This window comes from Spodoptera frugiperda, chromosome 20 (genome assembly GCF_023101765.2).
Source record: "Spodoptera frugiperda isolate SF20-4 chromosome 20, AGI-APGP_CSIRO_Sfru_2.0, whole genome shotgun sequence".
NCBI lineage: Eukaryota > Metazoa > Arthropoda > Insecta > Lepidoptera > Noctuidae > Spodoptera > Spodoptera frugiperda.
This window is the reverse complement of record NC_064231.1, coordinates 11641998-11660117: the sequence shown is the minus strand read 5'-3', so window position 1 is coordinate 11660117 and position 18120 is coordinate 11641998. Positions and strand designations below refer to the sequence as shown.

General features: G+C 34.3%; 1 protein-coding gene across 1 annotated transcript; it reads left to right on the top strand.

Annotated features, from left to right (window-relative positions):
• The first annotated feature begins 1730 nt into the window (after nt 1–1730).
• On the top strand, nt 1731–17030 carry LOC118261875 (solute carrier family 46 member 3-like). The gene is made up of 7 exons (XM_050701124.1): nt 1731–2724; nt 3379–3538; nt 4001–4102; nt 6651–6788; nt 11743–11826; nt 16024–16180; nt 16827–17030. The coding sequence occupies exons 1-7, from the start codon at nt 1918–1920 to the stop codon at nt 16903–16905; spliced, it is 1527 nt and encodes a 508-aa protein (XP_050557081.1). The 5' UTR covers nt 1731–1917; the 3' UTR covers nt 16906–17030.
• Nucleotides 17031–18120: the final 1090 nt, after the last annotated feature.

Genomic DNA, 18120 nt, shown 5'->3' with positions numbered 1-18120 from the left:
CCTCTAAATCCTAAACATGACAATTCGGAATAATGATGAAATCATTGTGGCAAGTTACATATGTATAGTTAGTTGACAAGTAATGTGTTTTCAATGATATTCATTGAACGTATTGAAACACAAATTACTTGTTGTTATCCACGACATATATTACATCTTTATCGATGGATTAAGATATTTATTATTTGTTTAATACATGTTTGACCTTCACGGTTAATTCCGTTTTGTAACAAAGGATCACTGTTACATCCCAATAAAGTTACGTGGCACCATTACGTGAGTTAGCCGAAAATCATAATAAATATTTAGCATGTCTCACAAAAGTTGTACAATAATTAAAGATGTCAAGTCGAGTTCCTCGTCAAACTGTTACGCGAGCAAGCCTATAGTATAATAATTAATTTAGAAATAAGCTGTTGAGTTTCCAATAAATAAATTAATATGTCAATTAACTGCGTATACTTATCTATTAGTTTTGCTTAATTATTTCCATTGGCAATGTATGTTTCTTTCGTTTTTTCTTAATTGCTGCCAAGTGATCACCACGCCCGCATTGTAATCGGTGCCAAGTCGCCTGATGTGTTCGGGCTTTTAGATAAATTTTGATTATCTCAAATGAGGCATAGTAAAATTTGGAAATCGGGGCAAGAACTATGTAATTTGTGAAATATTTTACAAGAATAAATTGGATTATTGTTCTAATCTTAATTGTAATCACGATTATATCTCTCAGTATAAATATGTATGTAATTTTTAAAAGAGTAACGAATGGAGTTTCTTGCCTGTTCTTCGTCATTCGAAGCTACACTTTGGAAGGAGCACCCAGCTTCACTGACGGACAGACTGATGATATTTCAAAAGTACCTATTTATGGTTTAATTGGAAGGAATGATTTGACTTTGACTATATATTGCTTTTTTATTTTTAGGTCAAGAAACGGTCACCGTGGCCGATACTGGCTGGAAGGATTATTGTTATTATTTATTTTGTCTTCTGCATCTATTTTCTCTTTACGTGACTTCTGTCAGTCACAGAATTATCTACAGTCATTGCGATATGTGACTGTAAGAAACATTGCGAAATTATGAAAGTCATATAATCTACTAGTGTAAATACAGTAAAACTACTTATTTTTTGTAATATTTATTTTGGTACTTATGTATACTCAATTTAAAACTTATTTAGGTACTAACTGATTTTACGTCATATGTTTACTGATAATAACCCCGAAAGGGGTTTTGGAAAACCAAAACAAATACTGCAAAACAGTTATAAAGTTTATTTGAGAATGTTTGTAACTTTAAAGGTTATTAACTTAGGTTTTTTGCAGGATTTCCCAATCCAATAAACAAGGAAAGTTATTTATTAGAAACAATAAAAATGTAGGTACGTGGATATGAGTAACTTTTTATACCAGGAAAGTAATAAAATCAGGTGGAAGTAAGGAAGAAAGAAATGATTAATAACAAACATAATCGAAAATCTACATGAAACATTTCTGTTAGTCAGAATCCACATGCAAGTTACGAGTATTGAAATATTTAATGTGGAAACAATGTCGTACACATAATTATAAAACGGAGTATTGATAAAGGAAATATACGTAGAACACAATACTTAAGTAAGAACAATTGCTGTGATAAATTTTACAATCATAGCAGGTGATAAGTTGGGATTAGTCAACATAGATATGTATTGTATAGGTAGTTTAGGGCATGTTATTAATGTAATGTACTCGTACGTCCATTTCCATATCGCACGCTCCCTATATTTGTACGATACACCTGATAGGCATATATCGCAAATGATTACAACTTAATTGACACCAAATGAGATATAATAAACAGTTCACGTTCAGCGCCGGTTGTATCGACAAGTGCATTACCGAACCGAATTAATGATTTTATAAGTGACAAAATGGCAACAGAAAATAATAGAGAAGATACAAATAATGAAGACTTTACGGAAGAAGATCCTCTTAGGGGAAATGGAGAAACGCAAGTTAAACGTAGTTTTAAGGATACAGTGGTGTATGTGTTCAAAAATATTACCCTCGAACCCTCGCTGGCAATGTTCGTTATATCAGCCATGATCGTAATGACAGCTTCACAGAATTTGAATCTAGACAAGGCTTGTCGCGTAAATCTTAATTATTCAGAAGAAATATGCCATTCTCTGCGAATGCAAGAAGTGGATTCACAGAACGAGTATGAGAGGGAAACACAGAAGCTGCTTGCCAGAGCTCTGTCATGGAGAACTTATCTATCAGCCACAATACCATGCATCCTTGCGCTATTTGTGGGTTCATTCTCCGACAGAACGGGACACAGAAAATTCTTCATGATGGTGTCAATTGCTGGACAACTGCTCATTGGTATCAACAATATGATTCATGTCTACTTCTTCAATGAGCTCCCATTGGAAGCTTTGATCTTCTCTGAAGCTCTTATTGAGGGTTTTACTGGAGGATGGTGCATTTGTTTCTTGACAGCGTTTGCCTTTATAAGTACTATAACTACTGACGAGATGAGAACATTCAGACTTGGTCTGGTTAGTTTTAGTGTGACAGTGGCCTTCCCCATTGGAATGGGGGTCAGTGGGATCTTGTTGAAGAAAATTGGATACTATGGCTGCTACGGACTGACATCAGGCTTGCAGTTTCTTAATCTGATGTATCTTGTATTTGTGGTTAGAGATCCGAAGAGAAACAAGGAACAAAAGAAGGTATGTAAACATTTTCCAGCAATATTATTATTTAGCCTTTATTTGTCTACTTCTAGATACTCTCATCACGCAACATATATACGTGTTAAATAGGAAAATATTGGTCTAACTCATTAAATTATTTGTTTGATCATACTAAGCACTAAGAGAGGATTTTCCTAAATTCACCTATTTATGCGTACGAAGTCGATGATAGAAGCTAGTCAATAACACAATACTATCTTTCGCATTTATCAGTTGTTGCTAAGGCAAACTTTTTAAGATTATAATACTTCACAATAACATTTTTGTACTAATTTAAAGATTAGCACTATTTATAGAAATTTGTGATACTATAATTACAATTCTCACCAAATAAATTTCTCTATTGTTCCCATTCTTTTGATTACTAAAGTATATTCAACTACCCTATTGAAACAACTTTATTTAGGAGTCTCTCTATCTCTTTTTTAATCTAACAGTTATTTTTGGAACAAGCAAATAGCTTCACTAGAGGACTGACTGATAGACAGACATTTTGCTTTTCTATATTGTAATATTTGCTTTGACGTTCAAAAGTGCCTTCCCGGTCTATTTGAATTTTGACTTTGACTTTGACTTCAAAACCACCATCTACATGTAAACATGTATTTATAATTCTTGTTTCTTCTTCAGCATGATCGTCAAGGCTGCTGTCACTTGTTCCGCGTGTTCTTCGAGCCATCAAACGTGAAAGAGACTATTGCTGTGTTGGCGAGGAAAGCTCCGAAGAGCAGGAGGCTACGACTCTGTGTTCTACTAGGAGTTGTTAGTGTTTTGTTCGGACCGATGTATGGTAAGTTGTAAAGTTGTCTAGTACAAAGTTAGTGTAAAATTGGTCCATGAAATTGGAAGTAAATAAAAGATATACTTACATATTTGGTACGGTTAGTGCGTTGTGGCCATCAGGTGTTTTGAAAGTCACGTAACTCTTTTTGTGATCAACAAATTGTTGTTCTGGGTCTGGTGATGTTACGTGAGTGTTCTGTATTTTTTATGGAATAGGGGGCAAACGAGCTGACATTTCATTTAATAGTAAGCCATGGATACCCCTAATAACAGAGTATAATTGTATGTCTTCAAATGTACCCATGACGCAGGAGGAAAATGAATACAATTTGTCATTTCTTGGAACGAAACCATAAATAATGTGGTTCATACTAAGTATTTCATTAAAGATCTGAGTAGCTTCACTTTATACCTAAGGCAGGTACATTTATTTTCAAAATGAGTTAAACTGTAATTTGTTTGATTTCAGGTGAAATTTCTGTCATGTACTTATCCACAAGATACAGATTCAATTGGGACGAAGTGAAATTCAGTATATTCCAGTCATATAACTTCATTACACATACTATTGGTGAGTTTTATTATGTTACTAGCTTTTGCCCGCGACTTCGTTCGCGTGGAATAGTGACTTCCGGCAAATTTTTGGTTTTAACCACATAGTTCCCGATCTCGCGGGATCTCTTCAAAAATGAGATGTGGAAGATATTCCAGGGAACTCTTCAAAAATCAACATAATGAGCTCTGCGTTTGAATTTAATAGATGTATACTCACTTAGGGCATTGAAAAAATAGTTTAAAAACGGACTTAAACTAACTTAAAACTAAAAAAAGCTACGAATTACGAATTTATAACAATTAAAAAAGAAACTATATTACAACCTATCCTCTATGCTATAATAACCAAGCTTAAACTAAATAATTTAAAAGAAACGACTTAAATCTAATCTAATTAAATTAGACTTACAATTTTATTAAAAAAACTAACTACAGTAACTACTAATAATCGATATCAAACTAAACCTACGTTAAATAGTTTAACCAAAAAACCAGGAAAACCCAACAAATAAACTTATTAATTGACAAATACAACGAAACCAATTTAGAATATACGAAACAGCAGGACCACTACAGACAAATAATCATACGACTGATAATACACTTTTTCTACGATAGTACCGAAGCGCTCGGCCGATACCCAACCAAATGAATGTAACGAAACCATAGCGCGATCTATTTCGATCCCAACGCCATCTATCGAGGATAAAGACAACTTGGATTATTTATTTATACTCCGTTCGGGCATTTTCTTTGTACTAAAAGTTTAATTATATTGATATTATTTTTTTCATACCTTTTTACTATTTATTTACTTTTTTCGATGAATTAAAACAATAACATGAACCGAAGTCGTGTAACGATCGACATAGAATTATCTATATTCCGTTAGAGCATTTTCTTTGTACTAAATGTTTTATTATATTGATATTATTTTTTTCATACCTTTTTACTATTTATTTACTTTTTTTCGATAAATTAAAACAATAACATGAACCGAAGTCGTGTAACGATCGACATAGAATTATTTATAAATAATTTATTTCTTATTTTAATTTTTTGATTTTTGAAATAAAAATATATCTATGTCCTTTCTAAGGTTCTAAACTATATCTGTACCAAATTTCAAACAAATCCGTCAAATAGTTGCGGAGATTAATGGTATAAGCATAGAATGTTCGACGTGATTCTTTAATTTGACATAACTTTTTTATTTATGAACATTTATTGACCGATTGACATGAAACAAACACTAAATGTAAATTTAAGCATCCCACAATATATTCGTGAAAACCGCATCCAACTCGGATCAGCCGTTTCTGAGATTAGCGCGCACAGACGAACAGACAAACAGACAAACAGACAAACAGACAAAAAAAAAGTTAATTACATTTTTGGGTTCGACATCGACATAACAATAACCCCTGCTATTTTTTTTATTTTTATTTTCAATGTACAGACAGCACTTTTCTACGATTTTATTATATGTATAGATATGATTATAAATACAATATAATGTACTTCCTTCTACCAGCGGTTTCGCCCGCGTTTCCCACATTTTTTATCCCAAAAAATGATTATTTAATCCCAACACCTTCAGCAGTTTTGAAGTGATTGAGTAACAAACACAAACACACACATATTCACTCACAAACATTCAACAATTTGCGCATCAGTTCCATTTAAAAACTGTAAAGCTGTACTGTTTTGAGTAAAATAATTTCTTCTTAAATCTTAGTAAAATAATTTCTTCAGAATTCCAAGATAATATAATAAGAATGGAAAATTTTATTAATATTCAAACCACACCTTACATTTTAAATAGGTAATCAACAGATTATACTGAATCCACCATTATTCACCAGTCATCAATAAACTTATGAAGTAATCCCGAAAAAGTAATTAAGGTTACTTGTTACTCAGTTAGTGATATCGAAATATTACAAAAGGAGATGTATACGGTACTGATAACATAATCCGGTGTCAAGTCATTGAACTCTCAAGGTCATCACAGTTATGACGTCAGCAATGGTAATCTTTATCTAGTTCTTAAATCTTATCTTTTAAAGAAACTGTTGGTGCAATGTGGTTGTTGTAAGATTATTATCGGAATTAAAGTTGCAAATCAGTGGAATTTTTTTTGGAATGTCATTGGTCCAATTTTGTAAACATAGTAGCTGTTACTATAGTTTCGAAATACTATTAATAGAATTATATGCCAATTTTTTATGTGAAAGAGCGGAGTCTCCTAACACACATCATATCTTGCTTGAAAAGAGGCTCCAATCACATTTTATCGGCATCAAAATCTGTTTTGCAAATTAAGGATTTTTATTTATGTTTATCCTTTTTTGGGTTATACTACCGCAGTGTACAGGCCCATTGCAACTCCTGTAAGGTACTAAATGATAAAGAAAATTACGCAAAAAGTTTAACGTACTTTTTGATCTTCTTTTTCTAAATTCATGTTATTTTTTTTATTCTAAATTCATACTGCCCTTTCCTTAGTAAATTAAAATGATAATTATCATTTTGTATAACTTACTATGCTTGTTTAATTCCAGGTACAATATTCTCAATTGTGGTGCTGAGCAAATACTTGAAGTGGCATGACTCTTTGCTGGGCATCGTGTCCACGCTGAGTAAGATCGCGGCTTCCTTCGTCTACTGTTTCGCTAAGAGCGAGAAGGTATTTTATATAGGTAAGGAATTGTTAATCATTTTCATAGTTTAAAAAAAAATTAAAAAAGTAGTACCTCCCCCAAAGGTAAGGCGGTTGGAAGCGTCTCCCTGTAACCTTAGTCAGGTCGTGCTTTCACCTTTTGGGTGGATGTCCTTTTCTGCGCTTGTCGTTTTATGATTATATGTGCATCTATTTAATTATAATCTGTAATGTTATGTTATATTAAAACTCTTGATTAACCTATCATCATATTGTCTAAACACAAAACATAAAAACATACTGTCACCCGATACGCGGGAGACAATATGTTTTGCTATTGTCTTATATACGAAAGGTTAAACTTTCATTATGAAACTAAGATCACACTTCTTAGTTTAATTTCAAGCTATTGAATTTTCTAAAGATTTAGAAGAAAGTATGCAAAGATAGTGTTTAGTATCGTCAATATAATCTAGGGCTGACAGTGACGGATCGCGGGCCCGCACCAACACTTATCAATCTGTTTTAATCCCAAACCATTATAGATATTCTATCGTTACTTGTACAAGGATCATTGATATAAGTAATCTATTCTTATTTTAACGAAGAAATTGGTTTTTATACGTCTTTACTGAGCTCGAGATTTTGAGCTTGATAATTTTATTCAATTTTTTTTAAGTGGGGAAAATCATCCTATGTCTTCTCCCGCCTTGGGCGAGGCGAGAGGGAGTGTCAGACTCTTACTGACTAAAAACCACTACAAACACACCAAATAATTTATTGTTTTTAAAGTATATTAGGCATGTATTTAATAACGTTAGTAATTTATTCAGATCGACTATTGTTATAAGACTTTAAATTTCAATTAAAAAACAAGTTTAGAAGATAACCAATAATATTTCAGCTGGTCGTAAAGCCATAATCGTCTGACACCTTGACATAAAAATATTAGATAGGCATTTAATTTTAAGCTCCTTGCAGCCTAGTTTAGTTTTAAGATAATTTATCGAACATTAAAATCTACCAGTTTATTGTCATAACTGCTGATTTCGTACAAAATTGTCACAGAGAATTGTGCCATATGACCTTCTTATAAGGGACAAATTCTGTAAATTTGTACGATGCATAGCAATAACTTCACATGCTATTAGATACATATAAAAGTGGTAAAGTGTCTCGCTGGTCGAGTGGTCGCTAGTGGGATTGCTGGGCAAGGGGTCTTGAGTTCGATGCCCGGGCCGGGCAAAGTATTTCACCATGTTTGTATACCAAATAATCTGGCTTTTATACGTGATAATTAGGTACTTTACTGACATTCAAATTAAAATTGTAAAAAACATAATAACAATTATTCCGTTATGGTGATAAAGGTAACGCCATAGTAATGCCAGTATCGTGGTACGACTGTAAGTAGATTAATATCGATAAACCATTTATTGATAATCGATGACAACTATTCCACTTTAATCGAGTAATCTAGTTATCTGCGCACTTTTATAAATATGTATATATACCGTACTTTGTTTCCAATTGTTTTTACGAACAATCGTTATCGTGATTACCGGAACTTTTTATCGTTATACTATTAGATATGTGTTCGAATTTGACCTACATAGTTTTTTTAATCGTTACGTAATTGCGTGTTAGTTATTTTAGATTAGGTATTGGATGTTTAATTTGATGTTACTTTGTTTCTAAGATGGTCTTTAAGGACCCACTTCTTATTATATCGAAACGAACGATGTTGAAACAGTGTTAGTGCTTGGTGATTTCAATGCGGATGTATCGCGCTCAAGTAGCTTATTCGGGGGTAAGTTGTTAGATTTCTGTAATGACCAGAGTTGGGTGTGTGCCGATCTTGCCTTGCTTGGTACATCTTCGAATTCATTTACCTATCTAAGTGACGCGCACGGCACCACGAGCTGGTTAGATCACTGTATTGCTACTGAGGCTGGTTTAAATATTGTTGATAGTATTTATATTTCAAATGATGTATATTATTCAGATCATTTCCCCCTTATCATTAACTGTAATATTGATATGTTAATACCAAAGATAGATAAGGCACACAGTCACTCAATTAATAGAGTGATATGGGGTACTAGAAATAAGGAACAGAAATGTAATTATGCAAACTTATGTTTTGAGTATTTGGATTTGTATGAGTGGCCCACTATCACCTGTAAAGTAGCTTCATGCAATGATTGTCATCATCATAGTTTAATTGATACATATTATAAGCAGATAATTAACAGTATCACAAAAGCTGCGAAGGACTCATTTCAGGGCAAAATACGTAACAACAAAAAACCAGTCATTGGTTGGAACCACCACGTTAAAGAGTGCCACGCTGTAGCTAGGCAATATTATCAGTTGTGGAATTTTTATGGGCGCCCTACGCAGGGTAATGTATATAACAATATGATACATAGCAAAAAGATTTTTAAAAATAAAATTAGGTGGTGTCAATTAAATGAAACAAAAATAAAAATGGATATTATAGCCACGTACAGAAATAGTAAAGATTTCGGGAATTTCTGGAAAGAAACAAATAAACTAAATTATAAGTCAAATAGGCCTTTATCTGTTGAAGGAACCCAAGACCCATCTAGTATAGCGAACTTGTTTGTAGATAAATTTAATCCTCCCTTGCAGTCCCAGTCTACTTGTACCAATTCTAATAGCCAGAGTGTAGGGGCGAGTCGCGGGACTCATGGTGGTCCGGAGACCGCAGACGAGTGCAGCGCCGCGCTGCGCGTCACGGCGGAGGACGTGTACCGGTGTGTCACGCGCATGAAGCGTGGCAAGTCTCCGGGCCATGATGGGCTCAGCGTCGAGCACCTTCTATTTGCACCCAAATTACTTTTTGAGAAGCTGGCTATCTTTTTCAATTTATGTATTGAACATAGTTATTTACCTGCAGATTTTATGAGAACTATTGTTGTTCCTATTATAAAAAATAGAACGGGCGATGTGTCCAGTTCGTCAAATTACCGACCTATTTCACTTGCCACTATATTTTCTAAAGTATTTGAAACTATAATTATGAAACATCTGAATGAAAACAATATACCGTTAAATAATGCACAATTTGGTTTCCGACGAGGTTCATCCACCGATTTAGCTATTTTTGCTTTGAAAAATACAGTGTACGAGTATTTAAATAGAAACACTACAGTTTATTCATGCTTTTTAGACTTAAGCCGCGCATTTGACACAATAAACTATAATATTTTATGGGAAAAATTAAGGAAAACAGAAGTACCACCTAAAATAGTTAATATCTTAGAATACTGGTATGCCAATCAAGTTAACCAGGTGAAGTGGAATAATACTCTGTCGGAGACGTATAGACTTACAAGTGGAGTGAGGCAGGGCGGTTTGACGTCGCCGGTCTTATTTAATTTGTACATTAACGAGCTGATCGAGGAACTGAGCAGCACCAGAGTCGGATGCCAGGTCGGCGGAGTGCGCGTTAATAACCTAAGTTATGCGGACGACATGGTGCTGCTTAGTCCATCGGTCAACGGCATTAGGCAGTTAATAAATATATGTGAGAAGTATGCAACTCGACACCACCTAACATACAATGTAAAGAAAACGGAGGTTATGATATTTAAACATAAAAAAGGCCCTGATGTAATATTACCGATAAGTTTGTGCGGAACTGTGTTAAAAATTGTTACGAAATTTAAATACTTGGGGCATATTGTTACAGAAAATTTATCGGATGATGACGATATGGAACGACAGAGGCGCAGTATAACCTGTAGAAGTAACATGCTAGCCAGACGTTTCTACCACTGCTCTAAACAAGTGAAGGTGACGCTGTTCAAGGCGTACTGTCAGTCGTTCTACACCAGCCAACTCTGGTACCGGTACACGAGGAGTGCGTATAACACTCTTCGTGTACAATATAATAATGCATTCCGGGTAATGATGAACTTGCCCTGGCGGTGTAGTGCGACTGACATGTTCGCTGAGAGCAGAGTTGCAGGTTTTGCCGCGTTATTACAGAAACTCAGGGTCTCATTCTACAGCAGAGTAGCCCTGAGTAAAAACAGAATTGTCTCCTCTGTATGTCCATGTCGTCCATCTAAAAAGAGAGATGAAAGACTTATAAGTAGTGTTGCTGTTTCATTTAGGTTAAGTTTTTATATTTTTATCTTGTTTTTATTTAAAATTTTAATGTACGTTTGTTTAATATTTAATGTGTATGTGTAACTTATGGGTTTGAAATGCCTGGAATAAAGAATATTTAATTTAATTTAATTTAATTTAATTTAATTTAATTTAATTTAATTTAATTTAATTTAATTTAATTTATTAGAGAAATTAAACGTAGAATGCATTCTTACAATGGTTTATGTCCCGAAAAGTGTTCGGATTGACGGTCAAAATTTGAATTCCTTACATTTCACTGCACCATACAAGTTAACAAAAGAATCAGTGTGGCCATTTATACTACACTTGAATTATAATAATGACTATTTTATATCATTGGTTACTTACCCACTACTTAATTATCAAAAACGACCACATCAGGGCTAATTAACCTTACAGTCTGTCTATATTATTTAAGGTACTTTCCCTCCATTTGCATTGCCGTGTCCATTAACAGAATAACTATTTAAATAATTAAAATTATAATGACACACTAACCGCTGCACTCAAAGTCATTTAATGATTACTTAACCTAGTCATTAGCAATTGTTTTCAGAACAAAATCGTTACTAATGCATAGTTTAAGTCTTTGACTGCCAATAGAAAACTGTTGAAGGCAAATCCTCCGCTAACGTCAGTCACCGGTGACCACCACGGCGTTCAATGTCTTAAGCAATCATTAAATGTCTCTTAGTACGGTAGTAGGGCAATCTTTTTGAGGGATAACTAGGGACTAACTTATACGATACTCTTTCTGATGCAAATCTATGATTAATGTGAATTAGTTATTTACTAGCAAACGATTTATGTATATTTTTAATTATTTTCAGCGCCACTGGTTGAAATCCTGAATGGAACGTCGTTGCTGGCAATGAGGTCGATAATCTCAAAACTTGTAGAACCGAATGAATTAGGTAAGTAAAGCAAGTCTTAGTTAATATAAATAACTTGTAAAGAACAAATAGTGCTCAATATGTCAGTTTACAATTATAAGATATATTGGGTCGACGTTTGGCTATTATCTCACCTGGTGGTAAGCGATGACGTGCGTCCACTTGACCAAAATCAACCTATTCAGTCTGGCATTGAAGATATCCAGGTTATATCTTTTGGGAAACACAGACTGCCGCATAGCTGCCGTCAGCGGTATACGACCTTTAAACCTTAAAGAAAATAATGTATTGTTTTTTAATAGCCCGGCAATACGCCTGCGACTCTTCTTGGTTTGCGGGTATCCCATCATGTGATCTATTTTTGCTAGTTTGCTTCCTATTCCATGAAAAAAAAACAGTATTATAGACAATGCCCTTTTTACCCGACTGCGCCAGAAAGAGGGTTATGTTTTTACCCGACTGCGCCAGAAGGAGGGTTATGTTTCGAGAGTATGTATGTATGTATGTATAATTGTTTGGCACGCTCTGCAGCCTAAACGGCTTGATGGATTTTGGCTTGAGAGGTGTCTTTAGATGCGTATTTACTATGAGAGTGACACTGGATATATCAAAAAGTTTATTTGCTTCGTTTAACCTAACGAACCTGTTTCTGGAGCCCACTAGGATAACTCCTACTAGTGCTACTTGTCTAGATAATATTTATACTGATATTGTACCAACTAATAAACAAATTATATCATTGCTTGATTCAGATCATTGTGGACAATTAATTTCAATAGAAAATAAAGTAAATAAAGTGTCGAAACCACATATTATTGTTAACCCAAAGACTGAAAGACGCATTGAAACGTTCAAATCTAAACTCTCTGACAAATTACCTTATTTCCATATATTTATTTAAAACACTCTAAAATTATATTTTTAAACATTACTTATAAAAATAAAAAACAAAATAACATTTAAAAATATAAAAATAGGAGCCAACCAGTAGCGGGAGCATGGTCCAAGCTACCGGTGGTTAGGGCTCCAAAGACAGAAACCTCTTCACAATACGTGCCGTTTCGAGGAGTACTGCCTTCTGCATCAGGCCCTTGATCCATCCGCCCAACTCCAGCCTCCTAAGGTGGTTGTCGAGGTTGTTGGGTATTAAAGGAATAAAAATACGAATAACTTGTGTAATGATTTTTTAAATATTTACCATACCGAGTTTAAATCTACCTTCACACCTAAAACCATACCAGCTCATGGCAATGCGCCTTTCAAGCAATGGGCAACCACTGGCATCTATAAAAGTAGGAAACGCCTATATGAGCTTTATAACGAGAGGATATTTATAAACACTATTGAATTTAATGAATATGTAAAGAAGTATTCTAAATTGTTTAAAAAAGTTTGCTCTATTGCTAAATCACTATATTTGAGCTCTAAAATAAAAAACAGTTCCAATGTAATTAAAGCGACCTGGAGTATTATTAATGGTGAAGCAGGAAGATCTAAAAGGAGAAGTAGTGAATATAATCTGGTAATTGATAATAATGTAATTAAATCAGATGCTGAAGTTGCAGCCGCATTTGAAAACTTCTTTTCGGACATTCCTGTTTCCACTACCAGGTCCTTGAATTCATCACCCACTGTCGCAGAATCTTTACTAAAAGAAAATGTTGTAGCTTGCCATTCAAGTTTCAATTTTGAACACATAGATTATACAGATATAATTAAAACGTTCCATACTTTGAATAAGAAAAAGACTGCTGACCTGTGGGGTAATTCTGTGTACATTGCCAGCTCTGTAATAACTATTGTGGCACCTGTATTAGCTTTAATTTTTAATAACTGTATTGATCGTGGTGTGTTTCCTGATCTCATGAAGAATAGTAAAATAACTCCGTTATTTAAATCGGGTAGTACTTCTGACCCCACTAACTTTAGACCTATTTCAGTACTACCTACATTCAGTAAAATTTTTGAAAAAATTATTCTAAATCAGATGCAAAGATTTTTTAATAGAAATAAATTATTGCATGGTAACCAGTTTGGATTTACAAGGGGTCGTTCAACAACTGATGCCGGTGTTGAACTTCTTAATCAAGTATATGACGCGTGGGAGGACTCGGGGGACGCTTTGGGTGTTTTTTGTGACTTATCCAAGGCGTTCGATTGTGTCCTTCATGAAACACTGATCAGGAAGCTATCCCATTATGGAGTGCGGGGCAACTCTCTGGACCTACTTATCTCTTACTTGAGTAATAGAATTCAGAGAGTTGAGATTAACGGGAAAATTTCTGCCGGGTCTGTTGTTAGGATGGGTGTTCCGCAGGGGTCAATTCTCGGTCCGTTTTTATTTCTTATTTATATTAATGACTTACCTTACCTTGTAAAGGATAACCATGGGATAGTACTGTTTGCTGATGATACCTCTTTATTATTTAAACTCAAACGTGGACAATTAATCAGTCATCATGTAAATAGTGCTCTCTCAAAAATAGTACGCTGGTTTAGTGCCAATAACTTGCTACTTAATGAAACAAAAACTAAATGCATTAAATTCACAACACCAAATGTTAGGCATGTCAAAACCAGCGTGCTAATCAAGGGCGGGGAGTTGGACCCTGTAGATTCAGCTATCTTTTTAGGTATAACCCTAGACGCTAAGCTACAGTGGGCCCCACATATAGATAAGTTGTCGAAAAGGCTCAGCTCAGCAGCATATGCCGTTAAAAAAATTAGAAATTTAACTGATGTAAATACAGCGCGTCTAGTATACTTTAGTTATTTCCATAGTATCATGTCATATGGTATTCTCCTGTGGGGGAATGCTGCTGACATTCAGTCTGTCTTTGTGCTGCAGAAGCGAGCCATTCGATCAATTTATAATCTTAGTCCGAGGCATTCTCTCAGGGAACTATTTAAAGAAATTAATATAATGACTGTTGCCTCTCAATATATCTATGAAAATATAGTGTATGCTCATAAAAACATAAAGTTATTTAAAAAGTACAGTGATATACACAATATCAACACTAGAAATAAAAATAAATATGTTGTTCCTACTACTAGACTTAAGAAAATAAGCGGTTCGTTTAGATGTCAATGTATACGCTTTTACAATAAAGTTCCCAGCCATATTCAAAGTTTAAACCTAGGTAAATTTAAAAATGTTATTAAAGAAAAACTTTGTAGTAAAGCTTTTTATAAAATAAAAGACTACTTGGAGGATAGTCAGGCTTGGGAATGAACTGCTATAATGTCCACACAGGTCTTGCTGACATGTTTGTAACATATAGTTACATTTTTTATACAATTTGACATTAACTTAATTTGACATTGTTTTATATTTTTTTCCTTTTATATTTTTATATTTCCTTTTAAAATTGTTAGTTTGAGGACCGTGTGAGACTTTTGCTAGTCATTTTATTTTTAGTAAATTATATTCTGACAGTTTGAGCATTTGTGTGGCCTACCCAAATGTTCTTTTGGTTGGTGTTGTTCGTCGGATCATTCAGCAACAGCCGTCAGCTGAGCTGATTGTAAACTGACACATGCGTGCTGCCATCTGAACAGGTCCGCTCAAACTGCTGTGGTTCTTTCCTCAAAAGACCACTACAGAATCAACTTGCACGGTTCTCCGACATCTTTAATTGATTTTGTCTGGACTTTAAAAGAGACTATGACCTCTGAGTTTGTTTCGGCATTTCTTCTCAGAGTAGTCGGATAGGAAATGCCGGCCTCATCTAGTTATTTAAGAGATTGACGTGTAAAAGTGTTATTTTATAACCTATTTGCAAAATAAATATCATTTATCATTTATCATTTATCATTTAAAATAATATAAAAAAAAATGGCGGATTTTTGGCGCCAAATTCGAAAATCGCTCACTCTCTAGCCTGAACAACTCGATGGATTTTAGCTTGATAAGGGTCGTTTGATTCGTATTTTTAATGTGAGAGTAACACTAGATATATCAAAATATAAAAATAATAAAACTAAAAGAAAATAAAATAAAAAATATTAAAATATGAAGACTTAGTGAGGCACATACGGCTCGCTTTCTAAAATGGTTCCCGACTGCTTCAATTTTACGATGACTTTCTTGTTTTAGGGTTTTTAATTTTCATATTATAAAGAAACGCAGTCGGGTTTTTTAGTTTTTTAAATTACCTTTTTTTATGAATGTAAATAGTAAACCATTTTTTAACGTCATCTTATTTTTTCCTCCAGGTAAGGTAAATTCGCTGATAGGTCTGGTGGAGAACCTGATGCCGTTGATATACGTCCCGCTGTACACGAGGGTGTACACAGCCACCATGGAGGTGCTGCCAGGAGCTGTGTTCCTGCTGGGAGCCAGCATGACACTGCCTGCTGTGATAGTGCTCTTGTAAGTATAGTTTTATTGTATCCCATTTTTTAAGGGGTGCAAATCATCCAATGTCTTCTCTCGCCTTGGGCGAGGCGAGGAGTGTCAGACTCTTACTGACTAAAAACCACCCCGTTTCTACTCCTGCTTTTTGAACCGGAGCTCTGGTAAACCCGCTAGATAGTCCGCAGCTCTGCACCTTGAAATGCGTAGTAGTCATTTTTGTGCTACCTTTTGGTTTTGACAAAGGGTTAGGCAAAGTATTATTGAGCTTAGTAATTGAACGTACTCGGCATTTGTGCCTAGCAATAGACTCACCCCCTATTACATGGGAACTCGTAATATAAATGGCAAAACAAATACTACATAATCATGAGCTTAGTGTGCCTATGATTTTATCCTGGAAGAAAGTAATATTTATATTGTGATCCTTACAAAATTTTCTTCATTTCATATAATCATATTCTAGTATCAATTTGACGTCACGCGACATTTAAAGTCAATTAATCTTCGAAAGTATTGGTTTCCGTCAGAAAATAAAAAATGCGTGTCCAACAAGACAGACAATGACATAAAAACCTACCGTATTATAAGAATAAATCGAGTCATATTTAAAGTGGTTTATCCTGTGTACAGTACTAATGAATTTATTATTTTCACATTACAGCTGGCTGTTTTTCGAGCACAGAAAAGAAGTGGGAAAACAGAAGAAACTTTCAAAGCATCCTGAAAAACTCGAGTCATAGAAATAGTTTAGTGTTAGTTAGTAAATGTAATCAATTAGTCTGTTTAGTGAACCTAGATATTATTGTTTATACGCCTAATACATTTGTACCGAAATACATTTTTAATAAACTTTTTATAATAAAGTGATTGTGTATTTATTTTAAAAATATTTGCTTTATATGTATGGCGATGAGGATTCGAAACTTAGGATCTAACTATTAACCTCTTGAATATGACACAATAGAAAACACATTATTTCTGGCGTAGAGGATACCAAGGGTTAAGTTTATAAATTGTATTTGGAATTGAAAAGATTTAAAATATCATTTAAAAATTTGGCGTTAAGATGAATGCGAACTATTTCCTAAAATAAATATTCTAAGCATATCCTAACATTCTGAAGTTCATTTTGATGATCTACGAGTTGACAATATAATAGACAGTATAATCTATTAGATGTACGAAACGATAAATGAAGTAAAAACCTTCTCATGATTATTCCACCTGCTAACCTGACGTCATCGTGACCTAAAAAAACACCAATTAGATGATTAGACCATTAGGTCTCCTATAGCGTACTAGGACACTATCATTACCTGTAGTTAGAGGCCAGGAAGTCGTTAATGAGATCTTCCGTTAAAATGATTAACTAATGAAGGTCAAGTACTAATCTAACACTATATGACATAACGTCACTCCATTTAATTTCAAAAGGGTGTAGCTGTAGATAGAGTGTAAAATACCGAAAGAAACACTTTTCGCCAGTTATGTTTTGGTTTATGTTTTAGAGTACTCTTCCATCAGAGATGTGCAATGCACCTGTGCTAAGAAGATATATAATAGTTAAGGTGTGAAACTATGTGACTGTTTCCACCAATACTAAGCTATGTAGCTGTACGAGGAAGATGCGCCGCTCGAGTATGCGCTGTAACTATAGTAAGAAAATCTAAAGAGATAAGACTATTATCATTTACCGGGCTTCATCCCAAACTCCCATGTTATTTCAAATCACACGTTATCAAATATTTATAAATTATGTGAAAGTTTGTTTGTTTGGGTGTTTGTCCATCACTCACGCTGAAACTACTGAACGAATATTGATGAAATTTGATATATAAACAATGAGGTGATAAGATACCACGGACGAAACGGATATTTATACCACGGGGATGCGGGTGAAGCTGCTGGCAAAAGCTAGTGCATAATGTAATTTTCCTCTACCTGAGAATTGCATC